Genomic DNA, 24,897 nt, shown 5'->3' with positions numbered 1-24,897 from the left:
CTCACCTGCTCAGCACTGCGGTGTGTGCATTAGAAACCATCACAAGGGAAATATTGAAGTACCCCAAACTTCTTTCCCACATACGCTGAGGTTTAATTCACTGCATCCACTGGAGTTAAATTCATTGGAGTGCATGTCTAGTGGGGAAAAAAATAACAAAAACATTGTGGGATTTTGGTTCTAGTGTCCTAGCAATCTTCCTAGCAAGCGTGTTTAGTTTGCAAAGGGTTCTGGTGGTGCTCTGTGGGCCCTCTGATTGCATGCCAGGATCAGGTAAGGTGGTTGAATCCTTCCTTCACATCCTCACCTGTAGGAAAGGTCCTGTCAAGCAGCCTGCGCAAGCTTATTTTGGACAGGAGCTTAACATCGAGAGGACTAGGGTGCAACAAACTAGCTTTTAGGAACAACATTTCTGCAGGTGGGTAGGAGTAAAGAGCGAAGTGATGTGTTTCCTTGTTATGCTGTACACGGTGGCAGCAGAGTAGGAGAGCTGTTCAAAGCAACAAGAAGACACGGGCTTTGCAGGTCACTGATCACAGTGGAACCACACTGGAAATGCATCTGATGCTCGTGGATGAAGGGAGAGGTGTTTTGTGTTTTATCATTTTAAAAGAAGACACAGATTCTTAACCAGAATGGTATCTGCAGCTCAGCTGAGGATTAATGTCTGAGGTATTATGGAAAAAAAAAAAAAAAAAGAAAAAAAAAAGAGCTTATTTCTAAGAAGAAAGGGAAAGTTTCTCATGCCACTTTGTACACAGCAGACAGGTACATCGTGCCCAAGCAGGGTGCAGCTCTCACCCGCCTCTCCGATCTGCTGCTCCTGGCTTTGTCCCTGGGTGGGCAGCGTGCCATCACGCCCTGCTCCCACCAGGTGTCATTTCAGCAGCAAGGCTTCTCCCTTGCCATGTGAACTGAGAGCTCCGCTGTCACTCCTGCCTGTCCCTATCCTCACCTGGGCTCTTATTTGGCTCTGACCAGCAATGGTGGCCAGGCCACCAAGTGCAAGGCCTCTCCCCTTACACAATGCACAGGCACGTGTCCCACGGGTGAAGAAAGACACTGCCTGTGATCTGCTTGCATTTCTTCTTACGCAGGGAGAAGGGATTGTCCCAGGGTAAGGGCAGCTGGAAAGGCCAAAAGTAAACAGGTTTAAGCCTGGGATACAGGATGCAGAGTCCTGCAGATATCTCTCTGGGCACAAAAGGGAACTTGTCAGAGGTGAGGGATGACAGCAGAATGAACTATAAAATGTGCAGCCGCTCCCATCTGTTCAAACAGAGCCAGGTCCCCACCCAGAGGCTGTATCTGGTACAAAAGCTCGACCCAGAAACCCACACCAATGCCCTCACACACCTGGTGCCACATGTGCCCCAGCTGGAGCTCCAGGGACCATCCCTCATGTTGGGGCTTCAGTCTATGGTGGTAGCTCTGGCCTTGCACCTCCTCCAGTGACATTTGTCCTGTGGCTTGCAACCACTTGGTGGAATCAGAGCAAATCACACTAAAAGCAACATTACTTACAGAGAGGAAGACACCACGGGAGCACCACAAGGTGGGAGCTGACCCCTCAGTTGAAACAGAGCTGGAAGCTCCAGGGTGCGACATGCCCAGGGCCAAGTCCTTGCCCCATGCCACCCCCACTCCCCTGTCATACCCCCAGCTGTTAGAAAAGCAGGAGTCCAGGCATCCTCACCAGATCTGGGAAGTCAAAACAGAACATTTCAGGTGCAGGAATGGGACAGGAGATCTCCATGCCCACCAGTAAAGGTGCTTGTCGGACGCCCCGCAGCCTGCACTCTGGATGGGCTTTGCTGCATGCCCTCAGGCTAAAGGCAGACAGGCAAAGAGGTGTCAAGAAGGTGCAGGGAGAAAAAGAATGACGATGAGATTGGTATTTTTAGTTATGCTAAGAAAGTGAAACCTCAATTTTTCTCCTCTCTTTGAGAGAAACATTTGTGCTTTCCCAGAGGCAGTTATCCAAAAGGATCATTTAGAAAGGAAACCTGACTCTGCGGCAAGACATGTTCCTGTTTGTGCATAAAATTTTGGGGCTACACTTCCTTAAGCAAACCAACAACCAAGAGAACAGCTACAGAGACCTGTCAGACGGCCGGTTTGGCAGCTGTGTCACCATTTATATAATTTGGCACAGAACAGCACAAAGCAAAGCTCTTGTCCTGCAAGTGCCATCTCAGGAAGCATTCAGCAGTTAGAGTTGCTCACGTCAAGGTTTTATCACCAGTACAGTAATGCAGGGCATCCTTCTTTGCCCCAGCAACAGTAAAGCAATCAGTTCAGTTTTCTGAAGGAAATTGTTTGGTCCCTTTTGCAATATGGATCCCTGTGGAATCACTGAGTAGGGAGTTGTTGTGGAAGAAAATGAACCTCCTTTATAGAAGAGGTAAATAAATTGTCAGTATAGTATATCCCCTCCTCCTGTGCTCTCGCAGAACTGGAGGAGTCAACAGGAAACCAAATGGCTTTAGGTGGAGCTGATCTTCTCTTCGGGTAGGAGATGGCTTTTTTCAGTCCCAATTTCTCTGCTCATCTGAAAATATCCAAATAACAAAAGCAATTCTTACTGGCTGTATTTTGGTCTTGGAAAATGCAACAATGTCTACTTTAGTGCCTTTAGCAGGAGATTTTATAATCAGGTAGTTCTGTATGTATTAAATGTTGCATGTGGTACCTTCAGAAAAGGTTAAAAAGTACTTTCTTCACCACCAGAACAGTCATCGCTCTCTTGTTTGCCAGTTCCATGGTTCCTTTTCTCAATCACTGAAGCAAAAGCAAAATTTAGGCACCAAACTCAGAAGTGTTTTCTGTGCTTTGACTACTTAGAGAGGGCACTTCCCATCCACTGTAACTTTTCTGGATGAATTGCCAGACTGTGCTGAACCAGAAGCTCTCTTCACCTCATTTTTGACAGCCGCAAGGACAGAGCTGGCTTTCTAATCCTCCACGATACCGTTTCTCCAGTTGAATGCTGCATTTGCTCCATGAGTTAATGTCTTCACTGGGGGGTTAACCATTTGCCATTTGTTCCCCTCTTTGAGCTCTTCACAGAAGCACATGCCCAGTGAAGGGATCTAGGGAAGAAGGACACAAGCAGGAGTTATCAGCATGGCCATTGTTTGACACGAAGGAGGCATTCTGGAGAACAGGAGAGCAGATCCTGAGACTATTCTGGGAAGAGAGACTGGGACATTTCGCTGCTCCTAAAACAAACTGAAAACAGACTGGAGGCCTGTGGTGCAATAGCTGAGCCTGTGTCATCACCCTGCACTCATTCTTGGATTTGAAGATCAAGATGTGTTCACTCCTTATGCTTTGACAGCGGGTGGTAAAAATATATCTAACAACTGAATTCTCCTGTTGGTAATACCAAGGCAGATGGTAAAGAAAACGCGGGTGAAAAAACCTGCCACTGGTGCTAATGCACAAATAAAAGAAATAAAAAACCTCTGTGACAAAGTCTCAAGTGCATGCCTCACTTTTGAAGGTGGCAGAAAACCCTCCTCCACTTCATTCTGTAGCTGAGCACTTAAGCTGTGAACTTGAAGTGACCCAAAAAACATACTACTTAGAGTGAGTCACTGAATATAGCTGCAGTTCACACTCACAACACCACAGGGAGGAGAAGAAAGGCTCTTAGCCCTGCTTCTATATCAAGGAGGCTTGTACCTGAGGGAGAGGTGTTCCACATGTGCCTCTCACATGGAGGTGTTACCTGGCACTGACTTCCCATGGGAGTTGGATGAAAATCTCCTCCGAAGAGTTAGCCTCTAGGCACCTGCTGTTCACCAGGACAAAGTGCTTCTCTTGACCATCAGTGCTATGCTAAAACTACGTGAGATTCCCTTTGTACTGAGAAAGCTAGTGTTGTTGGTATTGGCATGCAGTTATACACGTGCCTCGCTGCATAAGAAAGCTCCATATTAAAAGTACAGCAACACAAAGAGAAAGCTTCAAGCTGAGTGAAAAGGCTTCTTACCTTTCGGACCACCTGGGCAAAGTCGCTGCTGTCTTTGGCAGGGAGCCCTATCAGGGGTCGGGTGAAAGACGCCAAGGAGGAGCCATGGCCCACGATGAGGATGACACCTGGTACACCACAGTAAGCAAAGAGAAGTAGTAAGGGGGTTGCAGCACAGCCAGGTTGCCATGCTGATGGTGTAAGGTTGCTCTGGGGCAGTTTGAATTTGTCATCATCTTTGGCAATGCGGCAGGGTGCTGGTCAGAAAAAGTCTAACGTGTTATACACATGCCAGCTAATGAGAAAATGCATTTCCTAACAGCTCTCCAGAAAAAAAATAGATTATCTTATGCTGAGCTGCATCCTGATGTACAATGACCATGCAGAGTACAAACTCTTGCAATTTAGCAGTCTTCTGTTTAATTTTGCTTTTTTTTCCCTATCCCATAAATTGAATATATTTTGATTTAGTATAGATGAGGCCAAGAACTGCAAGTCTACCTTGAACTCTGTGCAATACAAACTACTCATGATAAATGTGTTTCTGTTGGCAAATCTCTGCCTGTTCCTGGTACTGAAAGTGTCTAATAGAATATACAAAGATCTGAAACCTTTACCTTTGTTGGGGCAAGCAGTGACGATCTGTTTTATAACTGCAGAACTTCTGCTTACATAGTCTTCATAACTTTCTGATGGCACCAGAGAAGAGAGTGGGATGTTGCTTCTGACAATAAAATCACAAATGTATGTTAATCTAGATGAATGCTTGGGTACCGCGAGCTCTGTTGAATGAGAACACCAAAGAAGAAGCACTTTGTTAAAAGAATCTGGGTTTATCCACTGACTTGGCTGGCATGCTGATACCTCAGCTTGCGTTAGCTTCCCCCACAATAATTTACATTGAATCTTATGATTACACCTCGTAGTTCATAAAGCACCAGATGCAGGGAAAACTGTGCTTTAATTAAAACTGTAGCTTACAGTGGATACTGTTAAAAAATTCATGCCTAAGAAAAGCTTGTGCCTTGAGCAGTTCTGCTGGTAAGGACCACTGTCCTGTTGTGGGTGCAGGCACATGGAGCGGTCCAGCTCCAGCCATCCTGACCGCGTTCAAATCAAGATGCTGATGATGTGAAAGCTGTCAAGAGCTGGTCCCTCAGTGTTAGCCTCCTTAGTAAGCAAATCAAATCAAAATCAACAATGGACAAGGCATGTCGATATCAGCTGGACAAATGCATAGTAAAGGCTCTCACTGCTAGATTTAAAAAATAGTATGTTTCCAAGGATGTAAACCAAAATGCACAATGCCTAAGCAAAACACCATGTTAGAAATCTGATAAACACCATGTATCCTCCCCAGACACATCACAGAGCTTCTCAGCAGCTTCCATGACCCGAGCTGTGTCTGTCCTTGGGAGGTAGGAGAATAGCCTGCGGTGCCCTGATGCGTGGTGGCCAGTGGTGCCATGGGTAGGCAGCTGGGAAGGCCAAATTCTTGGTGGTGAGAGGCCCTGCTGGCCTCCCAGGGTGTTCATTTCTTTCTACAAACAACTGCCCCACTGATTTGATAGTCTCCTTATTCAGTGAATAGGCAGGAGTGAGATTAGATTAATATATCGTCGTAGGGCTTGGTATCGTAGTGTACTTTTACAGGTGAGTCCTCAGTACATTCCGTCAGCACAAACTGCAGAACTAGAAAATAGGTGGTAAAACCAGGTGGCAGGCTCCTACTATACTGTTAATCATAACTAATATTAATTCTGGCCAGGTTAAGTCCACTGACAGGGAACAGCCCAGGACTTGACCCCAGCTGACTGCTGTCCCTTGCAGTGGGTGAGTATGGTGAAGCCACCCCCTGAAACCCGAGGATTTTGAACCCTGCATCTGACAGGAAGAAAGCAGCATCATATGTGCAATTTTACAGCTCATCTGCTCTGTTTTTGCCTGGACCCGAATGAGCTGCAAGGGGCCTGAAGGCTGCAGTTAGCACTGCTTCAGAGGTTTCCTCTGAGCTTCCTACTGCTCTACAGTTGCACCTTTTCCTCTGTGGAAGTTTGAGGCAAATGATTTTGTATTGAAATAAACAGGGAAAACAGTCTGTTGGTGGTAAAACACACCAGAACGTTCAATGAGCCAAGAAAATGAAGAATTTTATTCCATTATGCAATTTCAAATGAAGATGCTCACTTAACTGCAAGATATACAGTGAGAGCTGAGAAGTTTCCTTTGTTATATTTGTGAGAAACCCCAGACACGAACTTTTATTAGCTGAGCAATTTCCTGGAGCGGGCTGTGCACTGCACGTACGGAGCAGCCCGAGCGAGAGCAGGGCGCGGAGCTGGGCTGAACTGGAGGCTGATCATTTCCTGCTCCACTGTGGTTTGTGAGTGCTCAGAGGTGGCATCACCCCCCTCCCCGAGCTGTGGGGGCCCCAGAAAATCCTTTCTGAGCATAGTGTTTCTCTCTGAGCAAGTCACAACATAACACCCCCCTCCCCAACAGAACGTGGCATGAACACTCATTGTAGTGAAACGCTGTTATCCTGCCTGCCCCCCAAACCAGGAGGACAGCTGGCTTGTGTTGGAGTCACCTCTCTCACCCCTGTGGTAGATTTGAAGGCAACATCAGAGCAGGGCTGTTCCCATACACAAACATCAGATGTGTGCCTGTGAGCCTGCTCGTTATATGTGTGCATATGCTACATGCCTGCGTGACTCCACGTTAGAGAAGCAAAGCTGACTCTTGCCACAAGACCCCAAACAGCATATCTTACTTTGAGAACAGATCATGCAGGCTTGAAATTGATCAGCATGACCCATTTTTTGCAACGTCCGTAATGGTTTATGGCATATGAGGCAATGAGGAGGTACCTCAGGAGAAAAAGAGCCAGCTCTATCAGCTAGACAAGGAGCAATTACCTGTAACTTGTATCTATTTTGTAGGAGGCCTCTGTCAGTTCTGTTACAGTCATGAAGTTGGGAATTACTTTGCTTGCTTCCCACTTGGTCCATTCAAATAGTCCTGGTTCCACCCTGATTTTGACTTTTTGGTCTAATTTAAGCCCTGCCAAAGGAAAAAAAAATAAAAAAATAAAAAAATAAAGAAGTGTTCCTTAAAAAGAGAAAGGTACACAGGTACACTCAAACTGTTACATTTGGGCAGCACATTCTGCCTTGTTTGCTGTAATATTTTCATTACTAAAATGAATTACTTATTGTTGAACAAAAGAGGATTGTGTTGTTCAAGTGAAGTCAACACATTCTTGCCTGACAGATGCTAAGGCACCAAAAATTCTTACATTATTGTTATTCCTGGAGCTCTATTGTAAGATCTCCAAGGTACAGAAGAGAACAGAAGAAAAGATCTCAACAATGCTGCAATCTGAATAAACTTTATAAAGGATATTTTTTTAAAAACCCTTTTATATAACATTTTGCTCAGTGACCCTCTTTGGGGCAATAGTTCATCCTACAGTGTCAGAAATTGAATTCTTCTGTAAAAAGATGCATTCTTTTGTTCATTATTCTCAAGAGAGGTTACCGAGTGGCATGAGTTCCCAGAAGAAATGCACACTTACTAATATTGATGATCTGTGAACCTTTAACAGACCCATTGAAGGGGAGAGGTGAGGAAAAGGGAAGAAGAAGAGAAGCAGAGGGAATGGGAGAGGAGGAAGGGCAGAGGTTCTAAAATATGAAGGAAGTATCATAGAATCATAAAATCATTTAGGTTGGAAAAACCTCTAAGATCATCAAGTCCAACCATTAAACTAGAACTGCCAAGTCTACACTAAACCATGTCCCTAAACAAGTAAAATCATTTGGCTTGCAAAGGCAAACATTCTGAGGAGAATGCCATGTTCCCTGATTCAAACAGCTATTCTTCAGAGCACTAGGAACATTTGCTTTTTGGCTCAGAAAGTTTCCTGAAAGAGCTGCCAGTGGTAATTTGATTTGTGGCTCCTAGTGCTGACTTCAACCTGTTGTGAAATGCCTCCATTTCACATAACATCAGTTTAAAGAGAGAGGGTTAGAGTTAATAGGATAGAGCTCTTCAGATCATACACCTGGCAGCAGGTTTATTGCTGCCTATGTTACCAGCCAGACAAAAAAGCCTTGCCTTCCCTGATTAAATACAACAATAAATAAACACATCTGTACATCTTAATTGCTCATCCTTCAAAGAGGTTTGACAAAGACATCCTCACAGTGGCAAAAGCACGCAATCAGTTTTTCTGCCTTACCCTGAAGCACAAGATGGGCTGTCTGTATGCAGCGGAGGGCAGGTGACGAGTAGACGTAGCTGACTGCCACCTCCTGGTCCAGCAGAGCTTCCCCTGGTGGGAACAGCAATGTGAGGTGCTCTTTTACAAATCGTCATAGATGAGAAACTGCTGCAAAATATTTTCTGCAAAAAACAGCTGGGACCAAGTGTAGGAAGGGTAATTACAGCAGATGCACTCCAAACATGCAAATAGCATTAGGTATTTGGCGGTCTCCTTGTATCTGAACCATCAGAGATAAGCACTTGCACCAGATTTCTATGTTAAAGTCAGGCATGCAAGCTCAGGGAGCAGAAACAACTTCATCTGGTGAGTGAATTGAGGCAGACTAACCCATATCACCCATCTGGCAGTTATCTGTGATGAGCTGACCACAATCTGCTGACCATGAAGCTGTGTCCTCCAGCCAGCCCCTTCGCTTAGCAACAACTGAGTAAGACGTCAGTCCCTTGCAGACTTGAAGCAGGACACAGCTAGTGCTGCAGTTTCTTTTAAATTTCTTTGCCAGTAACTAGCAGTCTGAATCTCCAGGATGAGCAACCTGCTTTGTTCTCTATTTTATTATTCAACAAGATCTTGCAGCGATTGCTCATCAAGAAGATGGCAAAAACTGAAGACGTTACCAAAAAGAGTGCTGCTAGGAAGTATTTCTGCTACAAAGCCAATGTGAGCTTTGGCAGATGATAAAAGTCTGCTTCCCAAATCCTTACCTTTGCTTTAGGATATTATCCACCTTACCTATAAGTCTTGACTGGAAAATACCACAGCAAGATAAAGGAGGATCTTGCTCAAAATGCTTCATGCTGTCTTTCCGTTTTGGTAGGGTGGGAGGAAAGTTGAGGTCTGCTCTGTAGTATTTTCCTGAAACGAGGTGGAACATTTTGCTGTGGTATGAGGGAGGCAGCAGCCGTACATACTGTCTGCATTTCGTTGTAATGGCTCCATTTCTTTTGAATTCTCAGCCCAGAGATACACCTCTACTGGCAAATAGAACAGGCTGGGGACCTTTCTCTGGCCACGAGGGCAAATGATGCAGCAGGGCACCTGCCTGAAGAGCTAATCTCCCTTCCCTCTACCTCCAACACCCACACTGAACACTGAGGATGGGTCCTGGTCTGTGCTCTCTCCAAAAGTTGCCAGGAAACTGGGGGGAGAGGGGGAGCTGCCATCAGCCAAGAACATGCCGAGGAGACAGCTAAAGTGGCGTGGGGGTCATGGGTCAGGGCCTGAACTTCAATGCGTACAGGATCAGTTCAGCAGTACAGACATTGCGTCTCACTGATGAAAATGCCCAGTGAGTCCCATTACCTTAAAGAGAACATGTTTTAAGGTCACAACACTGACCTGGGAAATCACCTGTCCTAACAAAAGTGCACCTCTTATGCAAGCTCTGAAGGAGATAAATAAGACGGTGGAGAAGAAAGAGGACAAGAAGTCATGAGAATTTGGCTTTGTGGGACTCAAATGAAACAAAAATCCACTAACAATATTATTTTGCCATTGCCAAAAACATTTCCATTGAAGAAAACTGAAACTAATGAATTGATTATGAAGCTGGAAGGTACTGGCCTCATTATCTAGTGTTTCACACAAGTCATATAGGAGATCTCCAGCGTAACTGTCAACATAAAGCTTCCTTCTGAACTCGCCCTCCTTCTTGTTCCCCTCTTTCCTCCTAGTACATACTTTCCTGTTCTGGGTTGTTTTTCTCCACCACAAATACATATATATATATACATATTTTACAGAGACAGAGAGAGTGCCAGGAAATTCAACTTTTCATTGAGTTCTGTGTTGATGTGTCATTTCCACCACGGCTTGCTCTTGCTGCTCCTCTGCAAGTTTGGCTAGGGATGTACTGTATCAACAAATCATTGACACTGAGTCAAGAACAGAAATGATAAGCACCACCTGGCTCAGCTGAGTAACTAGTGGTAGAGATTTAATGCTCTGTGCATCCCCCAGTGTGACATGAATAGTACCACAAGAGATTTTTTTAAAATTATTATTATTATTATTATTATTATTATTTTGGCCTGTGGTGTTTATCTAATATAAACATGAAGGACAGTAGGACATTATGAAATACAGGTCAAAGCCATGCTGTGCCTGGCTGTGCAATGTTAGCATTTACATCTAAACCTAGGAGACTGAAATTTTGTACCCATTACTCGGTAAATTTAGTTCAGATTTGCTAAGATCCTTCCATTATCTTACTCACCATCTGCAGTCAAGCACTGTTGAAGCCAAGATTTCCCAAAGACCTGATCAACTCTTTCCCCATGGCGCATCACCAGCACACCTCTTCTCAGAGTGGCATTCTGAGAAAGCTGTATAAAAATTGCTTTCCGTTACATTATATATAACCTGCACGAAAAGTCTGGATTCCTGGATGCTGCCCAACAGAGCAAGGAACAGCAATGATGTCCCAAGAGGTTTATAACAAGCACAGAAAGGGCAGAGAAAGGAACTGCTAAAACGTATTTGTTATGAAAATAGTAACCCTGACTGGCTCTCTGTTGAAGGCAAATGAAGAATATCCCCGATCTTCATGTTAGGTTTCAACTCTCTGTTTACACCAGTGAAAGGTAGTGCTGCTAAATCTTTTAATTCCAGCGTGGGAAGGGATTATAATTCTAGTTTATATTGTGTAGTTGGTATAAACAAAAGAGGGAAATTAGCTAAGTGGTTTAAGTGTTTCTTTTAGTACTGAAAATACTAGTTTCACACTTTTCTAACAGTGTGTGGCCAAGTTAGCAGTGAACCCAGATCTCCTGTAAGGCCATGTTTTTCCTCAGTCTGCATGGAACTACAATTACTTTCTAAGTTTTTTGGGGTTAGTTTACAATGAACATAGATAGAGATGAAAAGATAAAGAGAAACAGCTCAAAGGGTTTAAATCTTTTTCAACAGCAACCCCTCGCAGCATTACTGCTGCAACACTGAGGTTAGTGATGTGTATCTTCGTAGCAGAGAAGGGAATTCTTAAGAAGTGGTATGAGACATATGTATTTTGCTAAACACTACTGCATTTTTGCCATAAGGCACTAATTAACCGCCATGAGGTTAGAGTTTAAAACTAAGGTTTGTGGTCTTGCTTTTCTGTTTGGGGGGAGCTCAGAGGCTGGGGAAGCTCCTAGACTAGAGACGTGCACATCTGCAAAAAGTGTTCCTCAGGCCAAGCGGTGCCTCTGCCACAGATCTGAGATAGATAAGGGGGCCAAGAGCACTCAAGAGCTGGTGGGAGGACGTGGCTCTTGCAGAAGTGTCTGTCTTACAGCCGTATGCACAGTTGTCCTGGGGGGGGTGGGGGGGCCATGCTGGAAGTTCCCTCAGGGTGCTCTCAAGTTTCTCTGATATTAACACAAAGGAACCTGGGCTTATCTCCCGAGCACGGGGAGAAGACTCTCTGCAGGACCAGCAAGACCAAAGGTGTCTCTGCAGCATGTCAGGAAAGGTCTGTGATGGAAAGGACTGTCTTGGCCACCCTGAAAGTCAGAGCTAATAAGGCAGTGTAGGAGCAAGTATGCTGTAGGGAAAAGGCAGAGTCCCTCTCTGTTTTGCTCTTCCTACCAGGAGCTTTTTGGGAAACCTAGGAAAAATTGATATATCAGCTTTGAAACTGGGACAAAAACATAATCCCAGTGCTGCTAACCTGTCCAGGTAGCTGTTCATTCTTCAGGTCTGTGCAGTTATTTGCATTAGCTATGTACCTAAAACATTACAGAAGATGAAACATTTACACGTTCTAAGTGTAGCCATGAGTACATAAACCACCAACATGTCATCCATGGAATCTGGGCATAAAAGTAACAATGAGCCTGATACTGCTCTAGTTACTTTGTGATTAAAACATTTGAAAGACAGGGGAAGATGTTTCTGCACTTTACTTGCCAGTCTTGTCACCATACCTCTGCACAGCCTGCACTGTGCATCTGTGCAGAGAGAATTCATGTGCTAGGCTACTATGGCAGCAACAGAGTTTTATGAAGGAAGGCAAGGGTAATACCACATTGCATATACTACAAAATGTATAAGAGATATTATAATGTGCAGTGTGAGTGTATGCATATTTAATTTAATATTTAATTTTAAATATGCAATATTATATATATATGTATTACAACGTGATATGAAAATATTAAGAAGAACCAGGAAGATACTATTAAATTTTATAAAAGGTTTTACTTAATAGCATATTTGCACAACTACATAGCAAAGATAAGAAATAAAAGAACAACTACCTGAAGTGAAAGAATATTGGTTACACTCCTTGATGTAACAGGATTATGGACTTCTCCGTTCAGCTTTACATTAGGTTCATTTGCAGATTGGGTGACAAATTTTGAACCTGGTACAAAAGCATATTCCCTGTAGAAAAGGCAGAAGCAACACACACAAATACACACACAAACAAACATATGGGTGCACACAAAAAAAAGAAGAGATTTTAAATTCACAATTTTGTCCACAGGCGTCACAGCCACAATGCATATTCCACTCAATATTTTTCACAGACATGCATTCCAGTTTACCACTTTGCTCTTGAGTTATAGTCTGCCTGGTAAAAATGAGGCTAAAATAATACGAACTGATGGCATGTATTGGGTGTAACCCTTCTGAAGTGTGAGCTTCAAGCAGGAAACACTACCTGTTCGCCTCCTCTCTGCCTCTGAGGGCTCAGCAAGGACCGCACCTACACCTCCTGCTCTGAAAAGCTAGCTCTAATCTCCAAGTAACATCAGCCACGCTGTCAGCTGCAGAGCAAAGTGCAGGAAGCCAGGCAGATGTCTGCTGATACAGGTTGAATTGACAAGGCATGGTGGTAGAGTAACATTTGCGTGGTTTCATTTCAAGTTAGCTTTGCAACCTCTTGAAAAGATGTAAAAGAAGAAAAAAAAAAAAAAAAAGAAAGCTGGAAGCCATGCTGAAGGCCCAGTCTGCTCTAAAGAACGTGGACTTTTAAAATTCATTAGGATGTTCAGGTTATTTGAGAGCAGAGAGAGGCCATCCTTTTAGCAGATGGGCTCTGGGTTTCCATGGGTGCGTGTCCTATCCCTTTCCATTCAGAAATCTCATCTTCCCACCCAGGCCTGAAGGACCCCTTCTGCCCTCCACATCCCACCCCACCTTCAGCTCTCTCCTGGCAGCCCACAGCTGGCAGTGAGGAGAAGAACCAGCTGCATAAAGCAAGCAGCACCCACAAAGCCCCAGCACCTGTGGAGAGGATCATGACCAACCTGTGCTTAACCCACGTGTCTGACTCATTGGCTCTCTCTGTGTAGTTTTCGGGAAGAAAACCCCTGCAGCCAGTCCGGTGCGAGGTCCCGATGACCCAGCCTTCGCTGACGTCGGACTGCTGCGTTGGGTCGACGTAGATGAAGTCCCCGGCATTCATCATGAGCTCGTCGATGTTCTGGGGCTTGTACTGGAAGAGGGCCCTCAGCGTCTGGGGAAGGACGGAGCTGGGTCAGGGTGGAGCTGGCTGTTGCAGGGGTGGCAGCAAATGGGGGACATGTGCTCAACCCTTCACTGGACACAGCCACCAGCACCATTTCCTGCACTGCAGCTTGCTCTTTCGTGGCAATTCAGCAGATACATAACAATGCGTATGGAGTGCGTGTAAAAATAGGCACTTGGTATTCATAAAATTACTTTTTTTCCTGTAACTAGTACAAGTTTATTTGAAAGCAGACATAACAAAATCCTTATCAGCTATTTTGGGGATTACTTGCAGCTCTCCTGAGTGTGACCAAAACCCAATATGAGACTTGAAATAAAACGAAACACTGATCTGATTGAAAAATACTGACGGGTTATCATTCCGTAGTTTAAATTTGGAAATGAAAACCAGAAAAATATTGACTATTTTTAACTGGGAGTCTGTTAAGCTGAAGATCATCAGGGACAACTGTGCCCTGCTCACTGGCACATCATGGTTCAACAATCAAGAAAACTAATTCTGCTGAATAAAATTTTACTGCAGAGCTGTGATCTGACAAGTCCTAGCAAATGTTCAAAGGTTCCAGCCTCTTTTATTTTCTCATAGCTAATTGTAAGATGAGTTCTTCTGCTGGAACTTGGAATTAGATCTTGCTGACACGCAGGTCAAGCAGGTAACCATAAACATATCTCCTACAGACTCAAGCGTATGGTTTTTCAGCCCAAAGAGGTACTTGAAACAACCATGCATTTTGAAAGACTGTACTGTGCATGTACTGACTTCTTCATGGAAAAAAAAAAAAAAAAAGAAAAAAAAAAAAGCAAAGCAAGTGTAGGAAATACTCTAACCAAAGACCTGGAAAATTAAATAAATCTGATGACAGTACCTGGTAATGCACAAAACGCATGTCTCTTGAATAGAGAGCTGCTACCCACTGGCAGGTCTCCCCTGGGTTAATGCATTTGGCTAGTTGCTCCAAAGTCTTCTGGTGGTGAGGACAGAACTTGTGAGCCAGGGTAAGGTGGAGCTGCTTTAGGCAGGGCTTCACATGGCAATCTAGGAATAAGGCAATCAGCTTCACATCACAACACAGAAGTGAAGTGAAGGTCTTCTTGTTTTATTCTACATGGTTTGTATGATACAGGAAATATCTTAGTAATTAGTAGTAGAGTAGATCATAATTTTACTGATTCTATGTTTTGTTGGATGTCATGGCTTTAATAACACCAAAATAAATCAGAAATCTGGACTGGGTTTGCCCCTTAGCTTCAGCTGTGAGAAAACAAAACAAAACAAAACAAAATGCTTGATTTCCTTTCCCAGTCTAAGATGTATCAAATTCTCTTCTCCCAGACCAAGCTATTCTGGGGCAGCATCCCTTCAGTCTCCACTGAAGATGCAGTTTCTCTGTGTTGTTTGGAAAATTTCTATAGTGCTCGTTGCACCAATGTCTGGAAGTACGTGCCTGCTCCTAGGGCTTTAGTTCTTTTCTTTAGGTCTCCCTTCTCTAGTGCTGCAGGCCTGGTTTAAAATATATTTTTCTATTTCCTTCTTTAATTTGTTACCTTGACAACTGCTAACGTACAAGGCAGTTCACCCACTGGTGATATGAGTGTAAAATATTTGTTTGCCCTTGCTATGTTTCAGATGATAAAATCTGGGGGTGCGGGAGATCCCCAGCTGGCACATAACCACTGAAAGGAGATGGGTGACTCAGTTTCAGGAGGAGAAGGACTTATGTGAGCATTAGGGAAAACCCAGGCCTGCCAGGCTGCATTGCTTTGCTTTTTCATTTCTGCCTTTCTTCTCAGCCTGGCCACAGAGAATTGAACATCCCCAAGACAGTCTGCTGTCTTCCCAAGGCTGCATATGAGATGGAGAACTAAGCATAATTATTTCCTCCAGACACATTTTTTCTCTTTTTCTTCTGTCCCCTCGCAATCATGACACTGGTCTGTGGTGAAGAAAAGGTGGGTATTGGAGGTCTGGAGATAGGGAGGATTATATCCCTGCTTGTCTTGGACATCCCGATCAACGGCTTCTCTAGTTACACAGCCAAACACTTCAGCATGTGGATCATGAAAAGAAAGCCAAACCAAGTAAAACCTTTGACTGGATTTCTTAAGGAAGAAGAAATTAATAAAAGCTTTTAGTGTTTTTCTTTTTTCTTGCCCATTGAGTTCAGCTAAAATGAAACCTTCTAGTGAAAAGCATGGTGTCTTCAGAGTCTACAACAATCTCCCCATGCCAAGTTATTTTTGAATCTGTAGGAGGAAAGTTCCAATAAAACATCTGCCAGGCTGCCGTGGAGACACAGGAGTTGGTTTCAGTGTCATGTCTAAGCATTTGTGTGACAAGCCACCCATTTTCCCTCCGATGTAGATCCTACCTGCCAGGGCTGAAGCCTCTGAAGAGAAGGCCACAGCAATCTCTTTGAGGATATTTGCATGGCTGTCACTGATAAAAAAACCAAGGTAGCTGGTGGATGAATGTAGTGATAGGGAAATAGTTTGTGGAAACTTTTGTGAAAAGTTGTTGACGATTTGCTTTAAGATGTCATACAGTAACTCCACTTTCTGGTCTTCACACTGAAAGAAAACAGAGGAGGAGCATCTTTCACCCACCAGACCAACAGCTGCTCTGGTAGCCTGTCTCGTACAGTAACACCAGAAAACAGGACAGACATTATTTCCCGAGAAAGACAACACACTTACAAACTTGCCTGAAATTCCTGGTCTTAAAATCATTAATATCAGGCAGCTTGGGCAGCACAGTAACCTGGTGCTATAATAGGAGATGGGTCTTCTACCTTTATTTGTATCTAGCCATGGTAGAAAAGAGCCAAAAGATTTTACTGACTGACAGGTGTGCACTATCCAATCTGAAATGAGGCAGGGATCATGATTTCCCTTTTCAATTCTAAGTACGAAATCATATTACTGTTATCCTACAGTCCTTAGCTGGAATCACTCTGCTGAAAACCTTAACATCTCAGATGCTGAGCAACATACATGGGAAAGTTAAGAAGGAATCTTTGTAATTATGATCTTTAATGCTCTAATCACAGCAAATTAAAAGATTGTACAAGGCCATGCTTCCATAAAAAGTGGCAATTAAGCAATTTAAGAAGTGGGTAGACAAAAATTGAATTTTTGCCATCCAGCCAAAGACACAGACATTAATTATGCTTCCTTTCCGCACTGTTTTACTCTCCACAGTGCTATTTGCCCCATTTGGCTTTTGCACTGTGTCAAGCTGCTGAAGAGGAAGAGCAGAAGAGAAAAAAGGAGCTACAAAACACCACCTCCTCCTGCTTGGACTGTCTTTCTCCCTCAAGTATTTCTCAGGCCACAGACTCAGCACCTGGTCAGGCTCAGGCAAGGTGAGGAGAGATGCACTGAGGGGGCACCAGCAGGCTGGGCTGTGGGGGACAGGGGTGGCTGGGAGCCTGCACCCAGGGTTAAGTGCTGTGCTCCTCCGAGGCTGTCCGTGATGGAAGTCCATGCGATGCAAGATGTGGAGCATCAGGAAACAGGAGAGGCTGGGCTTGGGAGGAGGATGTGGGAGCCAGGTCTCACTTTCTACATGTGAAGCACCCAGGTCAGCTCTTGCTGACAGCTGAGGAACAGAGAATAGCACTGGAGGGTGCATTTATCCCTGGAAATATGCTACCTGAAACAGGGCTGAGGTGCATGAGGCGAGGGATACAATTCAGTTGTCTCTTCCAGGGTCGGGCCTTTAAACTTGACACCTTTTGTAAGCATGGAATTCTTTGTTAATTAACGGATTTTGTTCTGCATAATTGTGATTAATGGCTGCAGGATACTATGCTATTCAATATTTTGCAGCAACATACTTGTACTTTTACTGTTTGTGCTAAGCAGCATGGTTTAACATAAAAATATAATTAACATAATGTTGTTTTTCAGCTGCTCTATCTCATCTATTTTTCAGTGCATCTCAGATGCAGCTGATGTTCATGTTCAGCATCAACAATATGCAAAAACTGGATTCCAGGTGACTCTTTGCTGGTCATTGCTGATACTGGAACATTCACTCCCACAGGTGAAGCAGCCTTGCTGACATGTTTGCTGAAGGGTTACTCAGCATTCAGAAGACCATGTAGGAGGACAGGAACATCCAGAAGCAGAAAATAACCAACCAGGAGTCCAGGTCAGGAGCCTAATTTCCATGTAAAATTACTGAGAAAATGATTCAGTTGCACTGCCAGACTATACTCCAGTTCCCTTTGTTCCTTCTGTCCCTATTCATTCTGCTTATCTCTTTTTCACAATGGCCAAACTTCCACAGAAACCGTAAAAGCTGGCTCACCCCACAATAGCTACGGCCTACTGGCTGGGGCTCACTGGGGAGGCAGGAGTTTTCCTGAGATTGCCATAGGCCCAATATTAAAGTTGTCTGCATCCAGTGATAACACCATCCCTGCTGCACAGTTCTCTGAACACAGCTACCTTAGGCAGGAAGGTTTAATTAACATCATGGATCCAAGGATCACAGGATGTGTGAGGTGGGAAGGGACCCCCGGAGGCCACCTGCTCCAACCCTGCCCAAGCAGGGCCACCCAGAGCAGGCTGCCCAGGGCCATGCCCAGGCGGCTTTTGGAGATCCCCAAGGAGGAGACCCCACAGCTCTCTGGGCAGCCTGTGCCAGGGCTCCTCACCCTGGATGTGGGTCATGTCAACTTGACCAACGTGGAGTTGTTCTGGTGTAATACAATGCCAGGTGGTTCAGTTTCACCAGTGGTCAGTTTGACCCATGCACATTTTTTGTGCCTTACCGTGAAGAAGTCGCAGAGGGTGACATGAGGGAAAATCTCATGAGCTCTGTTCTTCCCGCACTGGCGCTTGCTCTCCTTCCAAAACTCTTGCAGGCGGTTATAGAAGCAGCCGGTGGGACACAAGTAAAGAGCATACTCCTGAGGGATTGGGTCATCCAAAGAGGGATCGTTGCAGTGGGAGTGCAACCTGAAATTAAAAGCACGTCACACAGTGTAAGCATATGCACCACTTATTTTTCTTTCCTTGGCTGAAGACATCCACAGTAGAAAATAGAAAAAGGAAATACAAAGTCGGTACTTTCTTACAAAAGAAAAGCTAAAATGAAAGCTGCTTATAGCATTTGTCTCATACACTAACCAATAGATCTGTAACGGCCATTTCTGTTTTATTTTTTGTTTTGTGTGTGCGTGTGTGTGTGTGTACACTGCATTTTATTAAGTACCTTCAATTATTTCAGTGTCTGAAAGCAAAAGGAAGAAAAAAGAGAGAGAGAGATATTTAGGTTTTAAAATTATTTCTTCCCCTTTTTCATGACTGCAAACAGAGGACTGGAGGAGCGGGAAGAAAGATGACAAAATGAAAAATTATCAAAGATTAAAAGAATACTCAAAAAGGTCTAGCATATTTGTTCAGACCTAAAAACAGCAAACAAGACAAATCAGAAAATGCATAGGCAAAGATCAGAAACGTGTATCCCAGGTAATGACACACTCCACCTTGTTCTGCACATGCTCTGTGTTTGGCTTCACAGCTTTGTGACTGGGGGTGATTTCCAGAAAGCCTGGTGGCATCCTTGACAAAGCTTTGGGAGGAACATATTACTCTGAAATGTTTTATCTACCTTTCAAAAACAAAACAATCAAACCAACCAAACAACCTACAAAAAAATAAAAATAAAAAACCTCTCCCCTCAAAAAGGAAAATGAAACCCAGGAAAGATCAGATTGTATCTGAGCATGGATTAAAACAAAAAAAGTGAACTACATTCTGATAACAGTGACCACTGTGTGGGAGTCTTGGTACGTACAAATAAAAAAAAAAAGTGAAGGGGGGTTGTCAAGGATAACAACTGATTTTGGCTCTAATGACACCTCCCTCTGACCATCAGCCTTTCAGCTTATTTTGTAATGACATTTTCTCAAGGGAAGAATGTGGTCTGTTTGCCTTCACTCATTGCCATTTAACCCCACATAGGTTTGTAACTGCAGCCACTCTTTTGCAGATATTTCCCTCATTTCCTTCCTCTTTTCCTTAGGGATGGAGATGACGCCGTACCTGTTGCCCCAGGGTGCACACCAGGAGGTCCCACAAGGAGTGAGTGCTGTGCCAGGATGGACATTTACCCTGGTGCATCCCTGAGTGCCTTCCTGGACATGCCCCAATGCATGCCCCCAGTCAAGGAGCCTGTAGTCCCTTTGCAATGAGCAGAACTTGGCAGCCAAGTCCATAATTAAGCAGGAGATTTAGAACTGAGGACAAGTGTCTGCCCAGAGCAGCAGGTAACATGAAACATCAATGTGGGAAAAATAGCTCCTTGTGCTCAAGACTGCCCTTTGCTACCCAGCTCTTGATTTACCTCAGGCTTTCTGCAAATAAACTTGCTTCCCAGAATAAGCACAAATAATTTTTTTTTTTTTTTTTTCATGAATTATAATGAAAAGACAAACAAACAAAAAACGCCCACCTCATATGCAGGGTTTTTAACAGCAGTGAACTTTAAATTGAGTGACAGAATCAGCATATAAACAACTGTTTTTAGTCAGTTTTAATGTGAAAGCACACCTTAGAAATCACTGACGCTTACCATTTTGCAGCTTCTTCTATTGTCTTTTGACCAGTAGCAGCCAAGGCTTTTTGCCTAGAAGAAAACAAAATAGATTAATCATAATAACAGAATACATTAAACTTTGTATCCTGTGACTACTAGAAAGTAAAGAAGAATGGACATACTGTGGTCACCGAGTCTGTTTTCTAGCACAGACTGGACCCATAATGATTAGGTTATTCCTGTCAAATGTTAATGTTCTTGAAGCCCTCCAGACAGTCTGATCCACTGCAAGTCTTTAATGCCTTGAAGAATGGTAACCTGTCCACACAATGTCCACAAGATGTATTCTGGAGATGTTTCCTCAGTAGTCCTACTCTCTACATGGATTTCCTTAGCGTTGGGTAAGCTATCCCTCCACATACTGTAAGAGCAGCGTTTGCTCTGCTCATGGGATAATGTTTTTGTTAATGATAAACCCAGATTCAAATGCCAGGCTCAAGTCTGCACATACACCCAAAGCAAAACATACTTACATTGGTGTTTGAAAATCTAGATAGAGGATTTCTGTAGCCCAGAAGAGAGCGAGATCTGAGCCAACAGTTCAATCTAAGATAAGGGACAACGTCTCAGTTTCCTCTCACTTATACAACTGTATTCTCTGGGATAAAATTCTCTGGGATAAAATTTAATTTACATTTTCTTTTCTCCTTAGATCTTTCAAAAAGCCAACTATGTACTTCGTATGAACAAGTTTTTGTTCCTTAATGATAAGTTTTTGGAAGCTGAAGGATCCCCAGTGTTTCAGTAGCACCTGCACTTCTGCTACTTTACTGACTCCCCTTTCTCCATCACATCAAACAGAAACGTTTGGTGTTTCTGTTGTGCTCCCCACACAGCCTTTCCTGCTCTGCTGGTGATGCCAGCCTTTGTCACCCACTTGCTACACCTCAGTGCAGATGTTTTATCACTTCATGCCGTGCTGCTCCTCCCATTCAGAAACGAGCACTTTTGAAAAAGCTTGACTTTGCAAACAGAGCTTGACTTCAGCTTTTCTTTACAATAGGGCCTGCACAATCATAAAAAGTACTACTGGAGACCTGAGACCACAGCCTGTCATGATGCTCAACAACATCTTGCTCTCTCTTACTCCCCTCTGTGTCTGTCCCTGCCTTGCATCCCATCATATGGGTTAGTTGTAGGGTTCTTTGCAGCTGGGTTTATTCAGCCCTCACTATAAGCAGAACATTACGTTGTAACTAAACATCCTGTGCTTCCAAGATGAACAGTTGAAAGATAATGCTTAAGATAATTTCTGTATATTCCGAATTCTTTCAGATAAATGATAGGAATAAATCCTTGAAAATCTGTATTAAAAATGGTATCTCTACAGGGAGAATAAGCTAGCTCTTCCTTAAAGCAGAAAACTGCTGGCATGATTCAGTTCTGTCTAAGCATGAGAGGTCCATTTTTCTGATCTGATGTTAGGCTTGATCCTCAAGTGTCTTTTTCTTATTTTTTTTTTTTTCTTCTGAAAATGTTGCTTTTGCATGCTGCTACATTATGAAAGATTTCATAATTATTTCCAATGAGCCCTATTTTTCTTGGGCCAGGACATCACAAAAGAACAATTTTTCAGTATTTTAATTTACATTTGAATCCAGGAACTAAAGAGACAGCTAAAAGCTTTTATAAAATGCCATTCAAATTTTGAATGTCTTAAAGTCAGTAAAGACAAATAAAAAAAGAAACAAAGTGCTTTTGAACATTTTGCCAGTTTACGTTGACTTGCATTGCACTTTGTCACAGTTTCATGATTTTGACCGGGAAAGCACAAAACTATGTCAATAATAGCAGAAAGTCTTTTGAAGAGGATTTAAAGAACACCACATACAGGGAAAAAAAAAAAAAAAAGTAAAAAAAAAAAAAAAAAAGTAAAACCAGCCATTACTTTGGGGTGACCAAACTTAGCTTTATCTACTAAAGAAATGATGAGCCAGATTTTCAGTACCACAGCTAAAATTCCACTGGGTATACCAGGAACAAAGAACCCACAGCTTCCCTGTAAGCTGTGCCATTGTGTCTAAAGATGATACGCTAGAAAATCAACACAGTACTTACATATAGAGCCAGTTCAACTTCTTTAATTTTCAATTAAGAGTCGAAATGGAGGCTACATAGATATTGGTCTCCTTTTTCAAATGTTTGTATGAGGGTTCCTTTAACATTTAAATAAAACGATTCATTTTCTGAACAGCTAGTGTTGATAAGTCTGCGATACAACTGGCTGCAACCATGGTGTCCAGACTTGCCCTTCAGAAGTTTGCAAATCCCCCACAAAACATCCCTGTCTGACTAGTGCCCTGCCTGGAGGAGGACGGACCAACATCTTTCTTTTTAATTAACCTGGTTGTAAGTGCTTCCACCAGTTCATCCCCCCTCTAACGGAATTGCCAAGGATAGGGCCAGACATTTTCCAGGTAGGACATGCTTTTGGAACAAGATCCTGATTGAGGACAGAAAGAAAAAGTGACACTTATGTGGCATCTTGCCACATGAGCTTAATCTTTTAAAACAGTCTCCAGTGATAAAACCCAGCAAGAGATTTTTGCCAGGCCTGAAGCAAACTTTGGATAGAAGTTACATCCAAATGTAGCTCCCTTGTAATTACAATAGGATGTGGAAAAAATGAAAGGAGTGAACTATGGAAATCGACTTCTTAATTCACTCCGAAGCCTCTCATCCTCAAGATGCGGAAGGGTGCGTGTCTTCTGATATGAGCAGTATTTTTAAAAATGGATCCAGAGCAGGCTGTTTTAGCAATAAGAACAATACAAGCTGCTCTACAAGGCATTCAAAGCCAGACAAGCCTGATCCCTGTGTGGAGACATCACCCCTGAGAAGTGGCATGCTCTCTTGATGGAAAGCCGTCTGCTTTCAGGTTGTTACGATAAAACACCTTGTACTGTACAAAGGCAGCCAAAAGCAATACTCACGCGATGTGAGCTGGGAATCCTTTGGCCAGCAGAGACTCGAGGAGTACAGAGGGGCTTTTGCTCCTGTGCTTGTTGGCCACCTTTGCATACAGCTGCGTCTCGGCCACCGCCATCTCCGCTCTCCCTCTGACTGTGCTCAGTGCTGACAGAAGTTGGGAGGGGGGAGGAGGGAGCAAGAGAAGGAAGGAGCAAGAAAATGAGAGAGAGAGAGAGAAAGAGAAAGAGGCAGCTAAAAAAAATTTAAAAACCTCAAACCTCTTGTGATCTTTTCTGACAAAAGCTGACATCCTGTTTTCGTTGCATGTGCTCCTATGAGTTTTTGTTTTAGGGTAGCTAAAAGAGCAGAAAGTATCTGCAGGCTGTTCCCATTTGCCCTAGCATAACAAGACGAGTAGTCCAGGGGTAAACACCACAGACAGGGTGGACTCGCTGAAGGTTTTGACACAGTATCTCTCTGCCCTTCATTTTAAATTATCTTCCTGAAGCCAAGAAACACACCTGAGCTTCTACCACAGAGGAAGGGAGGTGAGAGGGGATGTTCTGTGGCATGTAAGAAGTTTGTAGGCTGAACTCATTCCTCTTGGGCTCAACGTTCATGTTCTCCAGCCTCTCCTGTACGTGGATCCCCTTGTGTTCTCAGCCAAAGGCCACAAGCTGGCCAACTGTGTGCTAGAGCAAACCTCGATGCTGTGTCCTGGGGCTGGTCCTGAGATGCAGCCTGTCCTTCCTGGTGGTGCCAATGCCACCAAAGGAGCCCTCGTGGAGCGGTTCTGGCCGATCCCTGGGTCTCCCAGGGTACACAGAGAAGGTGAAATGTCCAGAGGCAGCTTTCCCTGGCTTGGGCTGTCCCTACTGAGGGTACCGCCTCTCCCCAGGGAGGATGGCAATGAAAGGGTCACCAGAGCTGCTGGGTTTACAGAGCAAGCCCTCACTATTCCCTCTTGGCTGAAGGTCCCCTTGGGGCACCTGGACAGTTTGGGCTGCCTCTCCCAACCTTTGTCTCTGAGGCCTGGTGGGGAGAGCATCAGATCACTGTGACCAACTCAAGCAGTGCAGCTTTCTCTCTACATCCTCATTTCCCTTCTTAAAAGGCTACAGGGAAACTGGCTTAAGAGATGAAGAGAAGTTTTAATGCCATGGCCTGGATGTGAACAGTTAAGAGGAAGGTGATGTGGTGGTGCCTCATCTTTTGGAAGTGCCAGCAAAGGGACTGACTGGCTTCCCTCACTGCAGACAAGTGCCAGGAGGTGGGTGTTTTCATGGAAAACCTTCATTTCTTCCCTGGCCTCTCAGGAGTCCTGTTTCACTTACACTACCATGGTCTTTTGCTTCATGTCTCCTCCCCCATTTTCCCTGCACTCCCCCCTCAGCCACCTCTCTTTACTTAGTAGAATACCCCCAGCCAAATTTGGACTAATCTTGGGTATTTTGTGAATCTGAACATACATTTTCATTTTCTAAATCCCAGACTACAAGTTGATACAACACTATCGGTACAGGCACACCATTTTTAGGAATGAGTTACTGCTGGCAAAGTACTACCAAAACATTGTACAATATTTAATTAACCCCTCTTAAAATGCACTCTTTGCCGTGAGTGCACCAAAAAAAGGGTAAAAGAAGTGAACGAGGAGCA

The 24,897-nt window shown here is 43.8% G+C and overlaps 1 protein-coding gene across 1 annotated transcript; it reads right to left on the bottom strand.

The window, feature by feature from the left end:
* Nucleotides 1-1,903: 1,903 nt before the first annotated feature.
* UBASH3A (ubiquitin associated and SH3 domain containing A) lies at nt 1,904-23,436 on the bottom strand. Its single transcript, XM_035315872.1, has 14 exons — nt 23,262-23,436; nt 20,305-20,358; nt 18,500-18,686; nt 16,091-16,289; nt 14,588-14,757; nt 13,499-13,707; nt 12,503-12,629; nt 10,480-10,588; nt 8,997-9,119; nt 8,220-8,312; nt 6,895-7,039; nt 4,594-4,700; nt 3,998-4,104; nt 1,904-3,092 (listed from the first exon to the last, which is right to left on the bottom strand). The coding sequence occupies exons 1-14, from the start codon at nt 23,372-23,374 to the stop codon at nt 2,955-2,957; spliced, it is 1,881 nt and encodes a 626-aa protein (XP_035171763.1). The 5' UTR covers nt 23,375-23,436; the 3' UTR covers nt 1,904-2,954.
* Between the last annotated feature and the right edge of the window lie 1,461 nt (nt 23,437-24,897).

This window comes from Oxyura jamaicensis, chromosome 1 (assembly GCF_011077185.1).
Source record: "Oxyura jamaicensis isolate SHBP4307 breed ruddy duck chromosome 1, BPBGC_Ojam_1.0, whole genome shotgun sequence".
Classification (NCBI taxonomy): Eukaryota; Metazoa; Chordata; class Aves; order Anseriformes; family Anatidae; genus Oxyura; species Oxyura jamaicensis.
Note: the sequence above shows the minus strand (reverse complement) of the source record. Positions and strands in the feature narration are given on the sequence as shown.

Excerpts from the sequence above, each read along its gene's own strand:
- UBASH3A (XM_035315872.1), bottom strand. The coding sequence starts at position 23,374 with ATGGCGGTGGCCGAGACGCAGCTGTATGCAAAGGTGGCCAACAAGCAC. Across the intron at positions 13,708-14,587 it reads TGCGTTTTGTGCATTACCAG|ACGCTGAGGGCCCTCTTCCA; the intron begins GTACTGTCATCA and ends GTCCTTCCCCAG. Across the intron at positions 8,313-8,996 it reads TTTCCAGTCAAGACTTATAG|GGGAAGCTCTGCTGGACCAG; the intron begins GTAAGGTGGATA and ends TGTTCCCACCAG.